Source organism: Micrasema longulum, unplaced genomic scaffold, assembly GCF_059751315.1.
Source record: "Micrasema longulum isolate JH-2025_06_02 unplaced genomic scaffold, ASM5975131v1 h1tg002156l, whole genome shotgun sequence".
Classification (NCBI taxonomy): Eukaryota; Metazoa; Arthropoda; class Insecta; order Trichoptera; family Brachycentridae; genus Micrasema; species Micrasema longulum.
Window position 1 is genome coordinate 18,091 of NW_028279321.1, and position 27,355 is coordinate 45,445.

Here is a 27,355-nt window from a genome sequence, read left to right on the forward strand (position 1 = left end):
ATTAAACCAACAGTTCCGAGAATAATAGAAATTACAAAATGTCTTCAGGCGTTGCCCGGCGCGCGCGTGCGCGCGTGCGCCGGCTAAGGTTTCGGCTCTTCAACTTCACAAAACTGAACAGGCGGAAGAATTGAAAAAAATATGGATTTACAAACAAAGGCAAAACGGTGAATATTACACAGTGGATAAAGTTGCCATTTAAACCAGCCAATGATATTGAAATTTACCGCAACGAAGAGAGGAAACATTTTGGAGAAGGGGATATGGGAATTCAGAACGGCTTATGACCTGTCATTTGCTAGTTTCAGCGGCCACTTTACACCCTGTTTAACATTGAGCATCCACATTTCCTCAACTCTTCTATCTGCTGGCTTTTATGATGTAAAAAAGCTGAAATTTCTACGGATGTGGGTGAAATTCATCTGGCTGAATATTTCACCTACTAGGAAAAGCTGAAATTTTTTTTGGAATTTTTATTCAGGCCTTTTACTTAGCAATAATTTCAGCCTCAGTGCAAGTTACATATTTACAAATTAAAATGAAAAAAACATAGGACTCGTAGCATCAAAACAAGACCACTAAAACGGACCACTGCCGATAAAAATACAATATAAAATAAGGCTTTCATACGAAAAGATTATTAAATATTCAAACAAACTGTTCAAATTCCAATTTTAATTTCTATTTAGATTAATTGAAAATTGTTTTTTCGTCGAGATTTTTTTGAGACGCATCGTTTACCGAAATATGATAAAAACCGGCTTCAAAAAATATCAAATTCTTACCGTTTTTGCGAAACACGATATTTTATAGTGTATATCTAATTTCAATAATTTACATTGGGTGCTAATGAAATACAAAATAAAATTATACATTATACATTAGATTACCTTCGGGCTTAGTTGTGAGGTGTTATTTTTAAAACAATGATTGAAAAATTACTTTTCGAGGGAATGTCGAGTTTTGAAAAAACGGTCCCGAATTGAAAAGTCTGTTCCGAAGAAAGTTCGTACAACTCACACACCACGTGTTAAATTAAAGCGCCGTATAACTTCTGGTGTAAATGTTTTTAAATATTCAAATGGCTCCCGCGCGCCATTTTTTCTCGAACATCCTCCTCCGCCATTGATTACCCCTCCCGCGCGCGGTCGCCCGCACATAAATCAGAGGTGCTAAAATTGCGGCCGCTCGCGGAACTTCCGCGGAGGAGCAACTTTGCGGGCCATGTTTTTTCCGCCAAACCGCGAGATATTTTACAGCCAGAAGTAATTACGATCGATCCGTGTCTTCTTTAACCCGCTGGCGGTGATCGGTTTAGCAATAAGGCCTAAACATTTCGCACTCCCGCCCCCGCCCCCGCCCCGCTAGAAAAGTATCATAACGCAAAAAAGTCAGTTTTGAGAAAAAAAAACATTTTGCAAAATTATGAACTTTTTATTTTATCTTGGTTTTGAAGCAATTACATAAAGTTTAGTCAAGACAGTATTTTTATAAAATCTCGCGTGTTTTCCGTTTAATATCAGATGAACAATAAACTGTTTAATATATACAATTATTTTTAATTTCACATAAACCTTCCTGATTATATAGCGGTATATCATACATCACTTTTTTCTAGTTTTTGTATATTTTTGTGAATATAGCTTATATGTTATTTGGATTCTTATTTTTAACTTTAAAAAAATAATATTTTTAAAACAAATGTAAACAGATATAGCAAAAAACTATGTATGCGTGGTCTCAACTAAAGTTAATTTACCTGTACCACTCTCGTTTATCGGGTTTCGCCATGCGTTTGTTTTCAATACGCTTTCTGCAAGTTGAGAAATTATCGTTTTCCTATTTGTGGACATCTCGAAAGGGTTTGAAAAATGGTCAGTCAACTAACTGCATATCTCCATTCTCAGTGCAAACGCGACGCGACGGTCAACTGCGTAACATTCACCATTCTGCATATGTTTAAACAACTACATTCCCTCAACTCTTAGATATGTTAACTTTTTAAAAGTAAAACAGGAAAAACGTTTATTGATGCGGGGGAGATTCATTTAATTGAATTTATTTCACGCGCATACTAGGCAACGCTTAAACTGTCTAATTTTTTTATTTCTTCCTGGACCAGTCGGTTTTATCGACAGACAATCTTTAGAGTTTGGCCAAATTTTTGTAGACAAGGATGGGGATTCATCACCCTGGGGAGTTATTTCACCTACATATAGTCTTTAACTTCACTCTACTCGACGGATGAAAGAATTGAAGGAATATGGATGTTCAAACATAGGCAGAATGGCGAATATTGCACCACGTCTAATGTCACTACTTAAACCAGCCAATGACAGGTCGTAAGCCCCTTAAATGCCTAGTCTTCCACATTCCTTTCTTGTAGATATTCTCCATCTCTATTGTAATAAATTAATATTAAAAACTCCTTTCAGAGTTGAACCCATTCCTTATCTACAAAAAATTGGATAAACGCATTACTTTTTTTTCATTAATTCACTATCAATCTACGCCCAGAGAGCTTCATGACGCCACGTCACTAAGGACCTAACACACATGTTATAAAGTACAGAATGTGCAGAACATGAAGCACAAATTTAAAGATACGATTTAAATTTTAGTTAGGAGTTAATGTTTGTTGTAACATGCTATGTGTTAAAAAAAGACTTAAAGAGTGGAAATAATAGAAAGTTCCAGATAGGTATCTAATAACAATAAAAATAGATGCAATAATTGATGGCATTATGCAACACGTGTGAAAAATAAAAGGCCGAAAAAAAAGTGTTATAGTTCAGTATCCGATGAGGACAAAAAATGGTTCATGTAACTTAGTTATAAGGTGCATGTGTAATAATATGTAAAAGTAAAATTTTAATAAAAAAATTAGGAAAAAGCGAAATCGTAAGTTAATAGGTACTGGTTGTTTAATTAAAACTGGCACGTTCGCAAAATTCACACAAAGCATTTAAAATCAACAGAATGTTGATAAAAAAAGGTAATATTCAATTTTAACCAAATGTGCTATTTTTATTGTTTATCAATAAGTATGTATTTTTAAGTGTATATTTTCTCCAATATAATTTGTATTGAGCATTTTAATTACACTGTATTAATTATTATTATAATGAAGACAAAATATCAAATGAAAAACTTGCTTGTTTAAAAATAAATAAATATATGACATCTTAAGTGATTGTTTTTTTTCGCTCTTATCTAAAAGAGATTTAAAAAAATATTTATTTTATTTTAATATCAAGATTTTTAAAATTAATATTCTGTGCATTAAATTTTTTTTTGTGTAAGTTTTGCGAAAGCGCCAGCACTAGATAATCAACCTCACGATTTGATAAAATGAAAATATATATTCATAAACCAGTATTTTCAATCCATCGCTTAATACATACTCATCGAATACATATGGTTATATTTTTACTATTAAGAATCGTAAAAGTATCCAGTGTATATTTTATATCATTGGCCGCTAACAAAGTGATAGTTGTCTATGTCCCGCTCATAAGCGCTTCTGAGGGCGAAAGAGACAGATATTATTTAAAAACATTTGAGTTTATATGTGAAAATTCTTGATGGAAGTTCATTGTAATTTATTATATAAATAAAAGACAAGTGATACTTTAATCCGCAGATATTATTTACATATTGCGTTCGCCGTGCGATGTCATAACATGAGCTTATTTACAAATACTACACAATGCAGCTGTGTAAGTATTGCAAACGCGCCAGCTTTAAAAAATCCACCAGTATTTTAGTTAGCAATGTCTTTACTCAACCCTCTTTGAATATCGACATGTTTCGTGTTTTCGAAAGAAAGCTCTCAGAGGATGGCTCCCCTTTACTCTAATTACTAGATACTTTTATTTTACCATTTCATCACATTTAAATTGAATCACAATTTTTTTTTCGTGTTTTTTTTGCCTCGAATATTTTTTTGTGATGTACATAAACGAATTAAAGAAATAAATTGAAATTGCAATCTTATAATATCAATAAATAAGAAATGTACAGTAGAACTCCGATTGTCCTAATCAATTGGGACCGGACCCTATTCTAGTGTCTATTTTAATTTATTACCGTATGTATGTTGAAAATTGGGGAAAATGTTAATTTTTAATGAGAAATAGAAAGAGCTTTTAAGATAAGCTTTTTTTTTCTAAGCTATACAACCTTTTAAGCAAGGACATATTGGTGAACAAAATGAAAAACAATATTTTCAAAGCTCGAGTCCATAAACGGATTGATAAAAAGACTAAACAGGAAGCTGAGGAATATGTTTCATATATCAAAATATAATTTTAGTTTCTTGAAAGTCCTTTCTCGTTTTATTGATGTAGATAAGTTTGAGAATCTTTTTTCATATTTCTTTTTAATTTTTACACAACAATTGATGTGAAAGTATGTACAATTATGTACAAAATAAATAATACACTGACACTCCGGAACGTGCCTGTGGGCCAGTGGAGTGGCTACATCCATAAATAAAAATAAAATTACATTAAATGTACCTATTGTAAAAAAAAATATTTTATAAACTATGTATTTGTATTTTATATTGGATAAGTAAATAAATAAGTTAATTAAATGAAAAGGCAACACTTTTACGTGTTAAGCGTAGTTACAAGTGCTGTACAGTATGTACGTACAGTACTGTAAATGAAAGTCATTGCTCGCAGAACGTATCGGTCAAAGTAAGCTGTTTGACTATCATCATCACGAACAGTGGAGGAAGGGAGGACAGAGGGAAGGACGATAGAGCGCTTAGACAGAATCATTATTTTACGAATCGCAGTACGTTTTCGTCTTTATTTTTTTTTTGAAATTTTAAAAGCGATTCGGATAATCGGAGTTCAGATGGTTAGAGTTCTACTGTTTCATTTTAATGGCATTACGCTATAAAGTAAATATTTTTATCTCTCCGAGCGTAGCAACTTTAGATAGGTACTCGATAGGAATTCATATGAGCATCTGAAGAGCGAGACGAGACGGTACGTACTCGCACTAGAGCCGTGTAGTGGAGAATAAAGGAATTCCCAGATATATATATATATATTATATCCTCGGACGGTAAAATTTCCACTTTATGTAAGTGCCCATTCACCTGCCATATATTATTGTTTTTCAATAGCTCCTTAAACGGGCGTCCGAGATATCTGCTCTGTACACTGGGTGGGCGCATTTCAGGACCGCGGACTTCCAATGTTTTAAATATAAGGTAATAACAAATTGAGATTCCGGTTGATTAATGTTCCTTAAGATAAACTAAGAAGGTGTTTCTCTTTGTACCATATTTCAAATGTATTAATAACTCGTGTGTGACTGTGACGTTACATTAGTCTTCATACATTGGGTTGCCAAATTAATGGACAGTACAATTGTTTTGCGGTTTTAATGTTTACGTTGTCTTTACTTTTAAATAACTCGAATTTGATGAGAATTTCTTTATTATTTTTGCTGCTGGTACCACTACTGACACTCATAGGTCAAAGTACACCAACATACGACTGTTGAAGACTAGAATCGGGTATTTGTCATTTTTGTGGTTTTCAAGCTTTAAAAAATTGCAATCGTGTGATAACGAATTTTTTTAGGTGTGTTTCTCTGATGAGTCAATATTTCAAATTTAAGTATACAAATCATCGTTCGTTCGAACCCCTCAGATTCCCTGCGATCAATTTCACTGAAGAAATCGAATAATAATTTAAGTAGGTACCCATTGAGTTTTTTTACAGTAAAGTAAAATCATGAAATTATAAATTAAGTAGAACTAAGCGATTGGTAAGAGACTAAATAATTCGTAATAATTTCATGTGTTCTTATTTTTATGACTTTTCTGCAAAAAATTAAGTGACCTTAGTATTATAGTCAACGTCAGTACACTTTATACGTAATACCTTTATCGTATTACGAATTCTTTTTCGCCATATGTACCTCTATCGAGGTAGATAGAATAATATAATATTATGTATATCTTTCAGATTAACAAGTACCTCTCTAAATATATCGCAAAGGTATGTTACGAGATGTGCTCAGCCCGGGGCAAATATTATTTAACATTCAAATCCTTAATCCTCTAAAAGTCACGAACATCCTACAAATATTTTTATAAGCGAACTTAAAAATGTTTTTATATTTCTATAAGTCTTTATTTTAATTTTTTTAAAAAACGCTGAGTGTTCTTGACATAAGACTCGTATAGCATTATCTTTTCGTATTATGAAGTTTTTACTTACGTAAGTAACAGATAAAAATGTATTTAGAGTGGACATTTTTTTTAAACTCCTGCGAATCCAATTAAGTTATTTATATAATTTTAAAGATTTTATTTCAAATAAGCACAATTCAGATGATATTAAAAATAGAAAAGGCAACACCAAAAAAAAATATTATAGCGAAAAACTAAGAGACAACTTGGATTTATACAAAATCAAACGATATGTTTAGAATAATATAATAGTTGTAGGATTAACGATTGTTGATGCAGGGAACTCCTTCCCCAGATGGAGTTGACAGAACAAAATGACGTTGCGCTTCGATGTGAATAGTATAATAACCGAATCGGAAATGGAGCGCGAGTAACTGACTGATTAACAACTGAACTCTGTAAGGATGTTATTGCTTGTATATTATAAAGTTGTTCTCTATTATATTTTCTTTATTTCCTAATCAAAATTTGAGGTCATTTTCTATTAACCACAATGGTAGCAATTTGACATCCGCGCTAAAAAAATCAGTAATTTGCATATTTTGTATTATTTGTTGTTTACACGCAGGAAATGTATCATTCACTTTTTGCACTGTCTTTCAGACGATAAAAGATTAAATTAATTAAAAAAACTAATAATATTTTCTACAAGGATTCATCGCAACATTTTTCTCATAAAACATTATGATATTCATTATTTATTATAAGCGTCAAAAGATCTAGCGAGATCGACTCTAGCGGATGATTTTCTTGTTTTATCTGCGCACGTCCAATTGTCAACGTGCATATTCTGTATTGCACGAGATTTTACCCTAAATTTGTATGAAAAGTACCAGATCTTCTAAAATCGTGGATAACTACCGACATATTATAGAAACACTCACCTGTAGTTTGGCCACCGCCTGCGTCTGCTCAGTCTCCAAGGGCCTAGAGCCATTATACCAGGTCAGGTTGGCTGCGGGCCTGGCCCCTTGTACCAGACACTCCAGCGTCACCTTGCTACCCTGCACCGCATGCCCCTCCACTCCAGACATGGAGATCTTGGTAGGACGGACTGAAAAATAAAGAAAAAATTCGATATTTAAAGCTCTTCATAAAATCTTACTTTTGTCAGATCCATTTTGTAAAATCCTTTAACAATTTTAAAGCTGAAATAATGGTCCGTAACAAAATAAACGACGGTTTATGAAACGTAAGATGCTCAGTGCGGGTCTCCGAGATAGAATACGAAACAAAGAGATTAGACAGAGAACCAAAGTCACCGATGACGTTCATTAACTGTTGTTGCAGAACCGAAGTGGCAATGTGCGGGACATCATATATACGACTAGACAGGGGGACTCCAGACGGGCACCGCGAATACCGGAGTGGAGATCCTGGACAAATGAAAGCAGTGTTGGAAGGCCATCGAAGAAATGGACCCACGACGTTGTCCAGATAGCCGGTGGTGCCAGTATGCGGAGGAGTCAAGACGAAGGCGAGTGGAACAAGTTGTAAATTTTATTATTATTTATTTTACAGAAACATTCAGTCATAAAAAAATGATTAAATTATTACAATATTTGAGTCTGTCCAAATGTTCGTAGACAATTTTAAAAAAAGATAAGGTTTAAACACAGAGCAGCGAAATTTCTAAATAAAACTCATACACATTAAACTATGGTACATTTTTAGTAGTGTCTAGGTATGTGTAAGCGTATGCATCATAAAAGTAAGTGAGAGCGTATCGCAGCCAGATAGAACGAGTCTTAATTTTTGAACTATGTTTAAACCCATATGGTAAAGGTTTCAGCTCTTTTACATCACAAAAGTCAACAGATGGAAGAGTTGAGAAAATATTGATGTTCAAACATGGGCAAAATAGTGAATGTTACACAATGTGTAATGTGGCCACTTGACAGGTCATAAGCCCTACAAATGCCTAGACTCCGATATTCCCCCCTCAAAAATGTTTTCCCTCTCTGTTGCAACAAATTTAAATACAGTTTTTTTCATTTTTACTGTTCCATAATTAATCAAAATTCGAGTAGTCAAATCAATAATGAATTATAATGATTTATTATTGCAGTATCTTATGCACCTTTCTGTGTCGGTAAAGTCATGAAAGTAGTGACCGATGTGACCGTCACATAAATATTCCAATCTGCCTGCGTAACCATAAATCTTTTTTATCTCCTTAAACTTTGAGTGTGCTCAAGAAAGGGAATCAAATGCAAACTGATTTGATAATGATTATATTCTTAGGGCGATAGCAATGGAGTCCCCTTTATTCTACTAACTGTAGGTAGCGTGTGTAGAAGTGAAGACCAATTAACTTCAGATATCTTATCAGAATCCTAGAGGACTGCGAACCGAACCCGCTAAAGTAGAACTGAACTATAAATCTGACTATCTTCCATCTAACAGCACAAATTACGCGTTCCCAATGCTCCCGCTAGAGACACTGGCAATTAACTCATAGGAATCGAATATTTATTAACCGGTTGTGATAATATTTGAATATTTACCCTGATAAAAAACAACATATTCGTAAGTTTTGTCTTGATTAGGGTGATTCTGGGAATATGAAGGATTTGTAAACAACAATTTTCTTTTGGGCTTGAAAGGTATTAATTTTTGATCAATTTCTGAATTAGGGTGTCTTTCGAACATGTAAAATAACGTTAAAGGTTTTCTCTGAATAAATTGTTACAGAATGGCCGGTACAGGAGTGGAGATGGCCAGGTTTGCTCACCCGGAATTGGTTCTCCTGATTTACCAACAAGCTAATGAACCAACAAGCTAATAGTTATATTTAACGGTTACGTCACAATTGAGAAAATAATGCTGAAGGTGACAGACAAATTAACTATATATACTGCGAGGACGATTAAAAAATACAGCGTACCATATTTTTTTAACATCGAAAATAATGTTTTATGAAACATTATTGTTAGGAAAAAATACATCACAAGCCATCGTTTGCATTTCTTGGATTAGTAACTTTACATAATATATAGTTTAAAACTTTATTCCACACAGCGAGTCAGTGCGCAGAGATAGAGATCGTCCGAAATTATTACTATTGGATTACACGAGTTTGTGCGGCTAAAGATAAAATATTATTTTTTATTACATCTTTAAACCTCAAATTTTAGATTTATGTTAGGAAAATTACTGTTGCGATTACTAGTAAATCTTGCAGCTTTTTTAAATTCAATTTGGTTTTTCAACACTTATTCATAAGGGCTATTCTTCTATAAGGGCATTGAAAGCAGTAAATGTAAGTTCTAAATATCACGAATCTTAAACAAAAATTTTTTTGTTTAAAAAAGTAACTAAGCGTTCATTAAAGCTTGAAATTTATTTTTGGAATGCGCAAATCTGAAAAAGACCATAGACTTGTAAAACGGATCGGGCTAAATGATGAAGTCTTTCAATATTCGCAAGCCTCTTGATGTTCTCGTTAGCGCGTGTGACTCCCTGAAATTAAACGTACTGAAATATTAAAGACTGTCCAGGCGAATTCAAATACAGTTTTCCGTGTGAAATAGAACCAAAACCCTGGGAAAATGTTGTCTACTTAATGACTGCTCTCAGGTAAAAATCCTGGACACCAAGGAACTTCAGCCCTACGGGAAATTGGAAACAAAAATGTTTTCTTGCGCGCGGTATAAATTTGAGCATTAAAATTTATTTAAATTTTTTTTGAAAATGCACGAAAAAAATTATAAAAACATTTTCATAAAAACAAACTACTTCGAAAGACGTCACTAGTTCATATGAATCTACCAATGATAAAAGAGATGTGAAAAGTATTCGGTTTACGTACCGTGAACGGACCAATCAACAGAATTGATTGAGAATAAGCGGAAGAGAACCTCTGACGTCACGTGCGCAGTAATTTCAGAAGTAAAAAACTTGAAAAAATCATAGCCCGATAATACGATATACAAAAATTAAAAACTAAAATTAGCTTAGTTCAATAGTCTATTCACAATAAAAAAAAAACAAAACTTCCTCATTTTATCAAGTGAAGATAAGGGCTTGTAGTATGGCAGGTTCGCTTAAATAAATACGATTAGGGCTCTTGACCTGCTGTGGTTACTAAAAAAAAAAAAACCGGTTGTCATTATATTCGAATAGTTTGTTGTTACTGTTAATCTAAATGTACAATCGGATCATTCGCATCTCTATTTTCACCGTATATTGGTGTGAGTTTGTCCTTTCCTACAGTCACAGTCAGGGATGGAATCGCGAGTTCTACATAAATGTACCTTCGCAAATGGATTCCTAATACTTCCACAGAATTATGCCGCTTAGCGTGTTATCTGACAATGAGGAAGTTCAGTTGTTAAACTGAAGTCAAACTAAGCAACGAAAATAATATGTATCGTATTATCGTCGCTTTGATTTTCAAAGATTTGCTATTTCGTAAATCCCCACCGAAACTATGAATTAACACCGTCCGCGACGCGACGCGCGACGTCACGAGTTCTGGGCTGGTATTCCGAACGCGTTTACAGCGCGCTATAATGCGTATTTAGTACGTAAAAACGCGCTATACCGCGCTATAACTTCGTTTGGAATACCAGCCCTGGTCAGTTAGCGAAACACAAATCTGAACTGTGAAACATAGCTGACGATTTTAATTTGTGTCCTGACGAAGAGACGGGTACGTCTCGAAACCGGTAGACATAGACAAGTCGGTAAGTGGTTAAATACAAATATTTAAAAACATTTGATAAACATCTTTGTTGAAACGGATTTCGATAAATCTGAATAATTGAATACAGGTAGGTGAATTATTTTGATTGAAGATGTGTGAGTAATTACGGTTATCTGTAATTAGTAGGCTGTGTTAATATTGTGTACACGAGTTAGCGGACATCGTACGATAATACCCATTCGTGTACTATCCGCTATTGGCTGATAGTACCTCATCTCCTTCCGACTGACTTTGTGTTAGCATAATGTATATTATGTATGTTGTATAATATGTTCATATTGACCACTGGGAATTAATTGTATTGTGCGTAAATAGGGGATAACATCCAGACATACATAGTTTTAAATTAACAGTATTTTGAGTATTGTAATATATTTTAATTCGTCCTCGATCTGCAAGCCATTTAAATCAAAATAATAATAAAAAATGTGCGTCTTACCCTGATTGAAGAAGTAAAATCGTAAACACGCCTAGCGGCCATTTTTAGTATTAATCTTGTATGAATTATTGAAGCATTATTTACTTATAAACAATTAATTACACATTTTTTGAGACATAAGTCCCAACTCCATGGGACTCAAAGTCTTGTGTTGAGTTGGGACGAGTAATTAGTTGACACGGACATACGAGTTTATCATCACAAACATTCTATAGCATCAAAAACATAATCATAATTAAAAAAAAAAAAAAAAACATTTTACAACATATCCCAGTCTTATATTATACAAGTGGCGCCAAAGTTGTCACCCGATGTTCTTTGACTGTCATTTTTTTATAAATAAAAAATTTTGATTCTGCTCAAAAGCAATCCAAAGATTATGTTTATTTGATATCTTTACTTTTTTCCATTATGTCGAGAAAATGATATCGGCCAAGGGGCCGCCGCGCGCCGCCAGAATTGACCAAGCGGACCTGATTTATGGCATTTTCCTTCAATCATTCCAGAACTTTCAGCGCTAGGTTCTCGCTAGGTTCTCGCATTCTTGACGGATATTTTCTTTGAGAGCTTCGAGAGTCCGAGACTTGTTTACGCGGACTCTCGACTTCAAGAAACCCCACAAAAAAGTCAGGAACGGTTAAATCGGGTGATCTTGCCGGCCAGTGCAAATAACTAAAACGAGACATTAAGCGACTAGGAAATACAGCCCTCAGAATATTGGTTGTGGCTCGTGCAGTATGCGCCGTTGATCCATCCTGTTAGAACCACATGTTCTCTGTAAAGAACGCCGATTGTTGCCCAGTTACGTGGCACGTCGTCAGGTCGATACTCCGGGATCATCCGCGACTTCTTAGCCGCAGGCGGGATATTCTGGGCAGAACGGCTGCTCCGGGGCCGGTCAGACCTGGCAGCATCTCATGTGGTCCCATACACATCTAGGCGAGCGGCTGAACGCCGTAGGCTTATCCAGCTGGTGTCGGACAACCGGGAAATCTGCGCCTAAATTCACGCTGCGCCAACAGCCAACAGCCAACACCACCGACGAATTATTCCGCAAAATAATCGAAACAATTGTTCAGCGTTCTTAGAGGAGTACAGCGATTCATGTCTTGTTGACACGTGTTTTGTATCTGTTTACTGTTTTTGCAAAAGTTAAGGCATCTTCCGATAGGGTGATGACTTTTGCGCCACCATACATATTCTTGCACACATAGAAATTTAAATTTGTTAGTAATAGTATGGGTGCCAATGCGAGCGAAAATTTTTAACTTGAATATTAACAAATTCAAAAATGAAATTGGCGACAGCATACTGGCATTATTGTCGTAGATAAGTAATGATAGGTGAATGCAAAACAATTTTATATATCCCTTTTTTAAATTTCAATTCTTCCGTAATTATAATTTTGTATTTTTGTAATTATAAATTATAATTTCCATGTATTTATAATTTTCTCAAACGAAACGGTTTGGGTAGGTAGGAAGAAATTGCCTTAAGGCAATATGCCCGCCCTTATATGTATATATATTGTATATGTATATAAACGGCCTCCGTGGTGTCGTGGTCAAGACGCTTGACTCACGCCCGGAAGGTTCCGGGTTCGATTCCCGGTGAGAACACAAAAAAATAAATTGTGATTTTTCTCAAGCCTGGGTGCTCTGTGATGTAATTCACCACTGTAATTAGGCCTCCTGGCCTGTTGCGGTGCAAAAAAAAGTGTCAAATAAATAAAAAAAAATAATTTGAAAAAAACATATGATGTTAATTGTAAGTTTGAAATCATTTTTAGTCTAGTATTAAGTATCTATTATATTACAACGGTATCGTTGTGATTATGATCGTGGATTACAATAAACTACAAAAATATATGTGGATTATTTCAGTATCTTGTCCTTCTACTGAACGATGCTTGTGAACGGAAGACGCATCCCTCTATTCCACTACAGTATGTACAAACGTTTGTAGACATCTCCGGATTTCACTCCCTAGGGAGATATCAATACAGATGGCGAAAAAAAAACATTTTTTTAGAAGGGGATATTGCGATAAATTTTGACATATGGCTTTATTTATTTATTGCGGAGACCGTACAGTATTTGAAACAAAATATACAATGTATGAGATAATTATATTTATGATGTATATGTCGCCGCCGAATACTTCAATTAACCACTCGATTGGACGGCTAGGCTGTCCATTAATTTCCGGCATTCGATTGAATGGCTAGGCCGTTCGTTGAATGAATTTATATAGATCAACGATTAACATGTTGGCTGGTTGAAAGCTAGACCTTTGGAAATGGCCGAATAAAAAAAAAAACGATTTTCCGTAATACCGAACATTCTGTTTACATAATTTTATAGATATTTGTATTCAAAATGGAGAGTTAATCGTTTTTGATTCCGAACCTAACTTGAATAAAAAAGCAATATTTACGCAAATTCCAAATAAAAAAAAACAAGAAATGCTCTAAATTGGAAACACAAATCACAACCAAGTATCGGCCTTTGAAGTTTGTGAATTTATTTCAGAATAGGGTGGAGTTTGTTTTCCTAGAATTGTAATATTAGGATTATGGGGGTACCGTCTACCGTCTACCGTTTACCGTTTACTTCGTGACGGCTGATCTGCGAAATTCGGCGGACGAATGAGGTCGCTAAGGAAAAAGACGAACGGCGACTCTTTTAACCAGTTGTGTAATTAGAATAATCACTTCGACTATGTATATACGTTTTGAAGTATTTGTCATTTTAAAATAATCAATCGAAATTTGTTGCAACAAAGAGGAAGCACATTTTAAGAAGAGAATATGAAAGTCTAGGCATTTAGGGAACTTACAACCTGTCATTGGCTTACCAGCCTGTTAAACAGCAATGTTTTAAGTATGTTCAAATGTTTGTAGACAGGCTGGCAAGCCAAAAATAGGTCATAAGCCCTGTAAATAACTAGACTTTCATAATCCCTTTTCAAAATATTTTCCCTCTCTGTTGCAACAAATAAGGATCTAAATAACACTCTAAGGAGGAAATCCAGCCTGTCTACAAACTTTTAAACGTACTCGAAACATTAATGATTAAAATAATCAGTTTGATTTTTTAAACTGAAAAAAAAACATATTGAAACATTTACCGAGAAAAGAAAAGTGTTTAAAACGTATCTTTGTAAATAGGCACTTATGTTTATTATTTTGGTCGAATTATGGAACTCAGGCGTACGACATAATGTTTTATTATTTATATTACCGGAGAATTGAATACACACTCTGTAAATTTTACCATTCTGTCTCTGTTTAAAAATCCACAGAAGATACAATAGTAAAATTAAGAAAAACAAGCCTAAAAGAAAATAAATAACACGCTATACTACCTAACTGTGTTCCAAAGTTTGTATATGGTAATTAATATTAGGTGAACCTCTTATTAAAAAAAAGATTTGCAAGTTCAACAAGGTTACATAAAATATATACAATTTGTAAGTAAGCATTGTTAACATCGAACTCTACCATCTTTCATAAATTATATAAAATATTATTTAAAAAAAATATACTCTTCTTTTGACCAGTCTGTTTTTTGGTTGGCTGGAAGATATTGCTTTTAGCTATGAGTCCGCCAAAGTACTTATTCTTTGTACTTGAAGTTTCAAATAAATGAAATGAATAAATAAAATAAGTCAATTTGAGTAACAATAAAGATCGAGTTAAAGATAATACTAATTGTTTTAAAAGAAAAGAAAGGAGAAAATAAGAAAATAAAAGAAGTAATAAAAGAAACTAAAATTAATTTACACACACAAAAACAAAATAAAATAAATACATAAAAATCATAATTCTTAAAAATTCCGATTATAAGTCCTGCAGGATCCAATGATTATCTTTCATTCATGCTCCATAGTAATAACTTATAATTTACCTATATGCATATTTTAAAGTTTTAATTGAACATTTTACCATTCTCATATTTTCATAACAGATAGCAGATTGAATTGCAAAAGACAAATATGCCAAATTATTGGTAAATAATGGTGGCCTCCGTGGTGTAGTGGTCAAGACGCCTCACACACGGAAGGTTTCGGTTTCGATTCCCGGTGAGAACACAAAAATTAAATGTGATTTTTCTCAAGCCTGGGTGTTCTGTGATGTAATTCACCACTGTAATTGGGCCTCCTGGCCTGTTGTGGTGCAAAACTAAAATAAATTTAAAATAAAATAAAATGAAAGAGCGGACGAAAAGGATCTGGAAGCAACGAAGACAGATCCTGATTCAGCTGACTTTCCGCTAAGTTTTGCCAGGAGAAAAATAAGAAGCGGAGCTTTACAGAGAGCTTTGCAGAGCAGCTCTGGAACGATCGCTGCTTTACAGAATCTCAGGAAAACCGCCTATTTACCGTGCTTTTGATTTCAGGGAAACGTAGCGCGCAGGGTGCGAACTCACCCACAAATCCTGACGGGCCATGGCGCGGCGAGTTCATGAGCTACCTGTGCAGATTCAAGCTATCCGAGATCAACACCTGCCCATGTCACGATGTTACTTCCCAAGATGTCCCCATCTGTCGATGCATTACACCTTTTTTATTTTACAGTGAATGCAACCGAAAGCGCGATGCGGAAGCCTAAATAAGGATGTACACGGTATTCGTATAAGTAAATCATAAAAACTTGTCAAGAGAGTTACGTCATACATGAACGATATGGTTAAGGTAATTAAACGTATCAACGATAGCGGGACATCGAATGCCGAACACTCTCTAACTCTTGTGTGGCTGTGATGCAGTGGCAAATGGTGATTTTATTTACAGGTAAGCCATAAAAAAATATCATATTTTTGTACCTACATAGAAGGTACATAATATAATGTAAGTAATAAATACCATAAATTGATATTTTTCAGTAGTTCTTTGTGATACAACAACTCTCATCCATGAAATCAACTCAAACGATGTAACTTCGTGATATATTATATTATATAGATATATTATCCAGTATTTTAATACATAACTCATTTAAAAAAATAGCACTATGAATTCTGTCAATATTAGGTATTCAATTGAATTGTCAACTGAACGAATTGTTCAAGAAATTAATAGTGCTAAAAACGGCCGCGTCGAGCGCCATATGTCCTGCAATATGACGCATGAAAGTAATTATGGTCTTATGTCAAAAGTACCAAAAAATAGTCCTTAAGAAACAGTGTTTGAAATACTGTCTCCCAAATCAAGAATCTTCAAATAATTTGTGTAATCAGCAAGTTTAATCTAGGAGAAAAAACTCGCACTAAGGTTAAGACATTCAAAATAAAGTATACTTATTTGTACGAAAAAATAGGCTGGAATAATCGGCTAGTCTTTTGGCTCACCGCAGGCGCTGGGCGCGCTTTATTAATATTTATATTAGGAGAAAAACACAAACGGTGGAAATTATTGAAAATAAATGGTAATTATTTATTTGTTTTTCTGTAAATAAAGTTACAGTAAAACATTATAATGGTTAGTCAAATGTAATGGTAAGCTGCGCATAATTGCTTCTATACACGGTTCGCCCCTGCTGTGATTTCACACTAGTCGACATAGGACACAAGACTTGATATATCTCTCTTTTTTTTAATTATGAACTCGTATTTTTTGTAATCTTTAAATGGACATATTCACACCGGATTTGGAAAATATTTTTTTGTAACTTCTGGATGTTAATACAAAAAATATTGATCCTTGCTTCGCGAAGAATGAATGTTCGCTAATTTAACAACAAATCTGTAAAAGAGAGAACACGAAGATATAATTCAGAACAAGGAAGATAGAGACGCTGTTCTGTGGCGGGTGTTGGCGGCCTCCGTAGTGTATAAATTATATGTTTATTCGCATAATTTATAGAAAAAGAATATTAAACAGTATGTCTCCATGGTTTTTTTTTCTTTTCAAATGCTTGAACTTTAGGATATTCCATATATTACTAGCGGTAACACGATGTTACATCACCGCGCGCAAAGGGAATATTTACCACAGTGTTTTAAGAAATAAGTGGATCGGAAGGTCTGTTGATGGACGAAAACAGTCCGCCTTCTCGATGCAAAAAACTCCTAAAGCAGGTCACGGCCGAAACATTCTAACCGATCCTCGCATATAATATGGCGACTTAAATTAAGTTTTTCTTTGAAGCAAATTTAGTAGTTAATTGTTTAAAGTAAAAATAAATCATTAATATAACAACCTTGTACATTATAAGCGAGGCAAAAAATAACGCATCTCCCTTATAAAAAAAACATAAAAAAACAATAAATGACGATTCGATTATTTAGCCATCCGTTGCGCTCATCACTAGTCTCCTTTTATTACGAAGAGATATATTTCCTTCGGAAATAAAGCAGAGGCGGCCTTTATTACGAGGAATATTGCACCGGCCCATTTCATGATTATTTTTTATCGTATTAAAAGTTTTGCGAAGAAACATTTACTGTAAATAGCCATAAAAAGCGTTTTATGTCTATTGACGAGTATGCTGTGCGCCCGCGATGTGGTTTATGCTTGTCGTAATCGTTCCGAGATGTTATGGATAAAAATAAAATAAGCGAATTTTTAATGTTGAAAGATAGGCGATTCTGTCATAAAGAGCCCGTGAAACTTTATTCATTTATTTATTTTACGGAAATATGCAGTCAACAATGACAAATGACATTCTAAAGAAAGGTTGAAAGGTCTTTCAGACAGATCAGTGAAGTTTCGAAATAATGATCATGCTTGTTAATTATGATACACGCTTAAATGTGCGCGTTTGAGGGTAAATATTAGAGGGTAAAGGGCGAATGAGGGTTCGTAAGAGAGAGTGAATTTGCGAGGGTGTGTGTATTCGGCTGAGAGTTAGTTTTAGGGTGTGTGTGCATAATCCAAAAGCAAGTAACGATGTAAAAACCATCAATTTATTCAGAGGCATGTTAAATTATATAATTTTATCAATTTATGAAAAACAAATTGAACCAGAACGATAGAGGAAAGTGTGTGGTATATTATACAGTTGATAATAATTGATTCTTCCCATTCCGGGTGAAGTGAACCATCTGACGCAACAGTAAAACTTCTACTGACGACAGTAAAACTCCATTCAAAGTTTTAACTCTGACAGCATTTTGTTTAATTTTTTTAGTAAACTGTTTTGATATTAATTATTCCGATTCGTTCCGACGCGAAGGCGAACCTACCTGCGCAAGTGTACTGGAGCCATCTTCAGAGTAAACTAGGCGTGGGGAACTAAAATTTAAACAAGTTCAAAAAGCCGTTGAACTGCAGCTCAAACTACCAATAGGCCGCTCACAGCGGTTCATTGTGAGTTTCGTTCGAATCGTACGCGTACGCGACGCTTCGGGTCAGCTGAGTCAGCTGTGATTCGGTGAACCATCGAGCCGATCTGCAAACCAGTTCAAAACTCCTGACTCAAAAAACAATCTCGCGTGTTTTGTAGAAAAGAAAAAGTATTTATGTACTAGTAATTTAAACCGCGTCCCAGTCGGCAACAGGCACATTCCATGTCATTTGTGTCGAGTGTAGTACCGGAAATCACGTTGAGTTTAATTTCAGCCCTTCGTCTTTGTTTATGTTTTTGTATATTTGTGTATTTCAATTGCCTATTTCCTTATTCACGCACTGTAATTTCAAGGTTTATTTGAAATCTTCGGTTCGAAGGCGAACATATGTCCCCCTATTGCAGATTTTTTAGGTTGTCCTAGTTTACACGCCCTTTTATGTTCGTCAATTATTTTCTATCGCGCGCCCTATGTGTCCAACGTACACTTTATCACATCTTTGGCAGCTCAGTTTATGAACTGCTTCAGTTTCCAGGGCGTTCTCGTCTTTCGGGTCTCGGGTTCAACAAGTGGTCTTGTAATTTTCCCACAGTCCCAAATTTCCTAATTGTTTTGTTACTTCAGCACTGTGCTGTCCTGTCAGTAACACTTTGTACATGCGTAGTAAGTATGCAGTCCCCTTTGTAACATCTGTTTCGCTAATTTCCTTCGCAGCTTGCGATCGACGCATCATCTGTAGTTTTGTTCATTTCTCATTAAAGTCCTCGTTTTAGTACCGAATGATGATCTGAATCAGCGCGCAGGTATCGGTTCGTATCTTTAACACGTTCGTATCAGCTTATTTATTATTTTTGATTAAAATACATTTAGTCTACCTCGTGGTGCAGTTGTCAGCGCGTTCGCTCACCTCGCAGAGGCCACGAGTTCGATTCCCGACACGGTTGACTCGAAATATTTATTTAAAAAGGGGTTTTTACGCTATAATATTTCATGTCAGCCTCGCGGTGTATCGGTCAGCGCGTTTGCCTACCATAAAAGAGGACTCGGGTTCGACTTCCGACATGGTTGATACGAAATATTTATGTTATAAGGTGTTTTTACGCTTGAATATTTCATAATCTAAGACTGATTAAAAATATGACCGAGATACGCTGCGATTGGTGTACCGATGAAGTGCCCTATGCACCATTAGGTGCGGAAAGGGAATGACAGTGACGAAAAAAAAATGTTTAAAATCCCTAATATCGATTTAATTGCCGACCTAAGGCACGCGGACACATCTCCACTCGATTATCTTTTTCGAGATTTAAAAATCTAAAGGCTACTCTAAAGTAAACGTAAAAAAACTTTAGAGTAGCCTTCGAGTTGGAAACACTCGTCTAGGGTTCTGGTTCTGTTTCACGCACCGATCGGTATTCTTCATCCGCCTGGACAATGGACACGGATCAACAAAATTTACGACAAGTATATAATGTTTTATATACATTTATTAAAATGGTTATCGATTTATGTTTTGCAACCGATCCCCACTGAAGTGTTATAAAACTTTCAGTGAAAAATCTTCCAAATAAACCGTAGCTGTCACACATAAAACGCGCTCTGAATTCGTGAAAAGAAATCTTCTAAACCAGATTTAAATTTAAATTGTTTTTATTTTTGCTAACACGCTCCACGAAGGGGTAACGCGATCACCTCTTTATAAGATCGGCCGCCACCGCTCTACCCCCTCTCGCCGCATGAATATAAATCGAATAATAAATCAATTCAATCAACTGCGGTCAAAGGTAAAAAAAGGTAAATGAAATTTGTAGCTTCGCCTCTTGTTGGCAATGTTGGCAATGTCGGCATTACCGCGCTCTGTAAACACACGTGTCACCTGATCATGACTAATTCACTTGGACAGTCAGTCTGTACAGTTGGCTTACTGCACCGCTGTATTATTGGTAATCGGGACCATTATTTTACAGACGGGCGTTCACAAAATCACAGTGTTAACTGATTAGGATAATTGAGGGCATCGGAAGCAGAGATAGCAACCTCCAAAAAATATTTCTTTTGGTTATGGTGTCATTCTGTAGTTTATCAATTTTATTTTTATAAAAACCTCGAGTTGAGTTGCAAATGTAGTTTAAAATCATACTTCTGATATTTTGAAAGTAGTATTTGGAAGCAAACATAGCAATTTCCATCAGCCATTTTATTCGACCGATGACAGGCTTGAGATTAAAATTTTCAAAATGGCCGTGCCATACAAATACGAGTATTAAGAATGATTTTTGAATTCGTCTTTCTATTAAAGCTAATTTATTAGTACTTTAAAGTTTAAGTTCAGTAAAAATAACATTGCTAACATAAATAGCGGCCTCCGTGGTGTAGTGGTCAAGACGCTTGACTCGCGCACGGAAGGTTCCGGGTTCGATTCCTGGTGAGAACACAAAAAATTTAATGTGATTTTTCTCAAGCCTGGTTGTTATGTAATGTAATTCACCACTGTAATTGGGCCTCCTGGCCTGTTGTGGTGCAAAAAAAAAAAAAAAAATTAAATGAAATAAATACTCTCTTTGGCATTAGTGTTGCAGTTTTTGTTATTTTTCTCGAAAACACCAAAACGGGAGTTTGCTATCTTTGCTTCCAAAGCCCTCGATTATAATTAGGATAAAATCAAATAAATATTTTTGGGTGAAAATATGTCATTAAAGATACGTCGGTATTTTGGCCATTAAAGAGAATGTAAAGTGGAAAACCAGTTTGATGTCTTTTTGAGGGGATGCGCGGTCTGACTTTTCTTCATACCGTAGCGGAGAGCGAAGTACTTGAATAAAAAATATTAGGTTGCCAACACTGGAACGCCTTTTTAGTTGGCAAATCTGATCCGAACCCAACATAACTCTATACGAGGTTCTATATGACCATTTATTTCAAATGAAATACTTTGTAATTTTTACCACATAAGAGTATAATATATTATAGTTTCAGGTTTTCTGAATTACCCATCATCAGGGTATGTATGCTGATGGGAAGTTAAAATTTATCGTCAATTTTATCTACAAAGTAAAATAAAGTTTTTTGTATGAAAAATAAAATGAAAAATAAAAATAAAAATTTAAAAAAAATAATATTGTGTAAACAAGATCTGGTCAAAAATTAAGTAAAAATAAATTGCAGAGTCATCTGCAGGCGATTACTAGTAATTAATTTAACTCGGATAGAGTCTTAGCTACATAAATAAAGTAATTTGCTTTAATACTTAACCTCAATATCAAATACATAGATGGCGCTCCAAACGCGCTAGCGAAAGCTTTCCTTGTTTCATGACATATATACAAAAACCAAAAATGTCACCGATATGGATATTCGCTAATAAGCGGAATGGGGAATGTTGTAGAATTCTACATAAAAGTGGCCACTTGAACCCAACCTATGACAGGTCATAAGCCCTGTAAACGCTCGAATATCCATAATCTTGAAACAAAAATTCTACCCATCTCTGTAGTGATATAAATAATAAATAAACAATTTCATAGTAATAATATTTTATCTAAAAACAGAAAAGAAATAACTGCGCCACTTTACATTAATCAGTATTCTTTTAAAAATCAACGCGTGAAGATGAGGTAGAAATGTAAACGTTCTATTAATGTCTAAAATGATGGATGTCTAGATTTTCATATTACATATTCATATGCTATAGAATAAAAATGATTTCTAAAATAATTACAAAAAACCTATTAGCTATCCATCAAATTTATTATTTAAGGAAATTTGAATATCAAAAGTAGATAATTTACTATTTAAAACTGAAATACTAGTCATTTAATAAAAGGTAACCACTACTAAATTTATTGCCACAGAGAAGTAAAACATTTTTGAGCAGGGAATATGAAAGTCTATTCATTTACAGGGCTTATGACCTGTCGTTGGTTGGTTTAAGTGGCCACTTTACCCACTGTGTAACATTCACCATTTTGCCTATGTTTAAACATCCACATTTCCTCAACTCTTCCATCTGTTGACTTTTATGAAGTAAAAGATCTGTAACCTTAGAAAACGAAAAAAAAAGCTAAAGATATGTAAAAATAGAAGTGACTGTATTTGAATATAAGTAAACTAAAATCAATAATATTACTCAACGGGAAAAAGGAAAAAAGAGGAAAGGAGGAGAGACTAAAGAAGAGAAAGAAGATGTTTCTTCAGACGTGATTTAAACAGAGACACTGTAGTAATATCTTTGATGGTGAATGGGAGATGATTTCGCAGTCGAGCCGCATGGACACTATATGAGTTAGAGAAGAAAGAGAAATTGTGGACGGATATTAAGAGAGTGCCTTGAGAATTAGAACAAAGAGGTAAACCATGAACTGATAAGCGTTGAAATTTTTCACGCAGGTATATAGGAGGGTTAGGACTATGAAGTACATTGAACAGAAGTGAGAGCCATTTCAGTTGCTACTTAGATAAGTAGTAGAAGCTTAGTAGCCATCGAGCCCAAAACACTCATGCAGGGTTTCGGTTCAGTTTCACACACAGAACTGTATTCTTTATCTACCCGGACACAGAATATTCCATTTATTAATATTTTATTTTTTTTCAAAACACTAGGTAAGGAGGCCTAATTACAGAGGTGAATTGCGGCCCAGAACACCCAGGTTTGAAAATAATCACATTTTAATTTGTGTGTTGTCATCGGGAATCGAACCCGGAACGTGCCTCAGTCGAGCGTTTTAACCACTTTAGCACGGAGGCCGCCAAAAGTTTAGTTTCATCCAGAGTTTTTTTATATTTGAATATTACGTTTTGTCCAGGACACAATTTATGAAGGATTTCCAAGTCACAACTCACGACAGCGCTCTATGTCCTGATTTATCACCGAAACTTGCTTTACACTTGTGATTTAATTATTTTTATACGGACGTAATATTTACCACGGAAAAAGGATACTTTTTGTTCGCTGTTATTCCCAGATTAATTCACCAACGCTGTCACAGCTCACAGCTCACAGCTCACAGCGTTCATGCGCGTCATGGATGTATAAATATTTGTACTAGTTATATTAAATGCGTATTGAGACCATTTTACAAGAGTAGGTAAACTTACTCGTAATAAGAATCTCGTGATACAGAAAACATATATTACAATATTATGTTATGCAATAAAGCTTCCATAAAAACTTTTATAAATTCATTGCATATTTATTTATTTATTTTGTTCATTAACGCCCAAAAGGCATTTACAAAAAATAAAAATGAAATACTCGCTAACATACTAAATAATAAACACAGAATATACAAAAAAAAAATGAGAAAATAGTTAAATAGGATGCAATAAAAAGTTTTACAAAGTAAAAAAAAAAACAATAATAACAAAGGTATGCAAGAAAAAACAGTTAGCATATAGACAAAAAATGCAAAGATAAGCTTATGAAATAAATTATGTAAAGCAAACAATAAATAAAGTGTTACGGTAAGCAAGAAAGACATGTTAAAGTTAAATTAATAAACAAGCGAGCATATATTATCACGAAAAAATAAGAAATAAAAATATGTATCTATGAAATGCGTATTTGCCAATACTACAATGCAATTTGATATAATAGTAAAAAATAAAGAACAAGTATAAGGTAATGAAAATAAACAAGGTAAGTATTTTTTTAATTTATGGAATTGAATTGTCAATAATAGTTTGACTTGATATTGTGGACTTATAAGATAATAAATTATATATCATCATCATTATCATTCCCTTTCATACCTAATGGTGCATAGGGCACTGCAATGGTACACCGATCGCAGCGTATCTTGATCATTTTTGTTACCGAGACCTCTTGCATGGCAGGCTCACGCGCTGACCATTGCACCACGAGGCCGACAATTTTGCATATGTAAGTATAAATATTTACTACCAGGGAAAATGAAAATGAAAACGGATCGTCCATTGTTTAGGATAGTCTCCGTCTAACATGGCTCAGCCTGTTTTAAGATGGAGAGACTTTATCTTTTAAAGTATAAGTAGTTCCATACTACATAATATAACCAAAAAACTGAAACTACTTAATTATAAATGCATAGCTAATTAAACGTAAGAAATAAATAATCGTTATCGTATAAATATAAAGTATATATATATGTGCTAAGAATACATAATATTACTTAAACATAAAAAGTACAGCATAATTTATAGTAAAAAATAAATATCAAGTTATGTTATACATAAGAATATAAATAATAAATGTACCAATTATATAAAGTAACACGTTTATTTATCCACATATATTTTTCAAAAAAATCTCGCGCTACACTATTTAAATGTGCAGTTATTTTTATTTTAAAATTTGTATTATATTTTGAGTCTTTTATATTTGACCAATTACATTATATTGGTTTTTTACTATTATATTTGGAAGATTGAGGTGCTGAAGGTTGTTTGAGCTCCTACCCCAGTTAGAGATTGACAAAAGACACGAGGTTGCTGGTCAATGCGTATTTATTACATGAAAAATAAATAATGAATTTTATCGAGCGAGTTGTACTGCGATGAAGAGTTGAACTGGCTGCACTTGAACTACATGCTGGGACTGAGTGACTGACTGACTGAACTTTACTGGACTGAACTGGGCGTTGACTGCGCCCTATGGTCTCTTTATACGCCACGTTCCTTTGTTCTTCATATTTGCATGTCAGAGATGATGTCAATGTACTGCATGACGTTGATCTCGCGTTTCGCAGAATGTAATGAATTAATTTCAATAGAAAACGCTGAGTTTTTTCTCGGAGTCGTGGCACTATATTTCAGGTAAAATTATATAGCACGCGTGTGTGTCGTCGATCATGGACTGTACACACCACATATATTTCACTCGTATTTCTGAAAATCTGAAGTCGTAAAATATTGTGTGAATACGGATATTCTTTTTATTACGTTTTGAACCAAAACTCATGTTTTAAAGTTATAATAAACGTCTTAGAAAATAGAATTCGAGGTGTGTGCACAAGCGAAAAATAGGCCTCGGGTTTTCGATCTACCCACTACCGTTGGGCCATTTACCGACTCAATTCTTATTTGAGGATAAATGAGTTTTTATTAAATTACATAAATTCAAAATTACAAATAAATTTTGAATTGGGTTGTGGTCCCGTGGCTAGTGTTGCGGACTCATGGATCAGAGGTCCGAGGTTCGAACCTCACTCTACCTTAACTTGATGTCCATTTTCTAATAGTGAGTGATTTACAACTTGTTAAAAAACGCCACCAAAATTGGAATACTTGAGTAAATTACAAGAACGCTAATATTTCTATTTAAAAAATATATTTTTTTATTTTTAACCACTCATGATTTCAAAGCTACATAAGTTTCTTTACCAAGGTGTAATGAAGTTAAAAACAACGTAGTTTTTCGTATATATATTTTATTATAATGAATAACCACAAAGCGAAAGTCCTACAAATTGTATGTATTTTTATTTATTTATTTAAACTTCTTGTATTTACTGTTTTTCAGGGCCAGCCCGCGAAACTTCAGAAAAACGTTCCTCATGGTGAGCTTTTAAAAAATCCTAGTAAAATTTTTCCAAAAAGTCGTTTTTTTTTTCTTTTTATGTTCTCGAAATGGAGTAAACCTTTAATTTTTCGGACAAGCATCCCTTTCGCAAACCTTATCCTACCCCTCCGCGACAAAAAAAAGCTGCTATAAAAACGTACTTGACCAACCAAGCGATACGCACCAGACGCGGACAAGTGAAGTGGCTGGGTAGGAGAGGGGTAGGGGTTTGTGAAGGGCCTGCTTGTCCGAGAAATTAAGGATTTACTACATTAAAAGATTTTTTTTAAAAAATAACTTTTTGGAAAATTTTGTAGTGATTTTTTTAAAACTAACGATATTAATGTTCCTAAAGTTTCGCGGTCTGGCCCTGAAAAACCGTGTATACGTGTACTGTTCATTAGCGGATTTTTTTCCTAATTACCATTTTTTTTGATCAACTTATAAAATAAACGTGTTGTTCGTGTAATTTATGTTTCAAAACGAATTCGAGAGATAAAAAAAACAATATAGCTAGAAAAACAGAAATAGCAATATTTTTATATCCATTTGTTTAAATAGAGGATGGGAGATGATTCCGCAGTTAAGCCGCATGCACGCTATAATATGACTAAGAGAAGTTGGAGGATAATGAGTAAGCGACTCACCGTTGACATCTATGTCCATAATGATGACCACGGGGGCATCCAGAGCGTCCGACACCACCTCGCACTGCACTGTGGCCGCCAGTTCAGCCCTGGTCAGGACGAGTTGGATGGTGTTGGTCACCATCGGCCCGCTCTCCGAGTCCACCTCTGTAGTCGTTATTTCCCCTGGAATAAATTAAAAATGTCAAAACACGCACTCAAAAAATGAAATTCGCATCCAAAAGTCGAAGCTCGCGTGTAAAAGTTGTAACTCTCCAAAATGTTTCGAGAGTGTCCAAATGTTTGTAGACAGGTCGGATTTTCTCCCTAGGCAGTTATGTAGATCTAAATTTGTTGCAACAGAGAAGAAGAACCTTTATGTTATGACCCGACATCGGCTGGTTGATGTGGCCACTTTACACACATGTAACATTTACTATTCTGGCAATGCCTATATGGCTATGTTTAAACATCCACATTTCCACAACTCTTCCATATGTATACCCACGAACAGGCCATGCCTTTGTGGGATTTTTTTTGTA

At 34.6% G+C, this 27,355-nt stretch overlaps 1 protein-coding gene across 1 annotated transcript; it reads right to left on the minus strand.

Moving 5' to 3' along the window:
- Positions 1-1,253: 1,253 nt before the first annotated feature.
- On the minus strand, positions 1,254-27,000 carry LOC148272911 (uncharacterized). The gene is made up of 3 exons (XM_088239407.1): positions 26,835-27,000; positions 7,102-7,271; positions 1,254-1,364 (listed from the first exon to the last, which is right to left on the minus strand). The coding sequence occupies exons 1-3, from the start codon at positions 26,956-26,958 to the stop codon at positions 1,254-1,256; spliced, it is 405 nt and encodes a 134-aa protein (XP_088095533.1). The 5' UTR covers positions 26,959-27,000.
- Between the last annotated feature and the right edge of the window lie 355 nt (positions 27,001-27,355).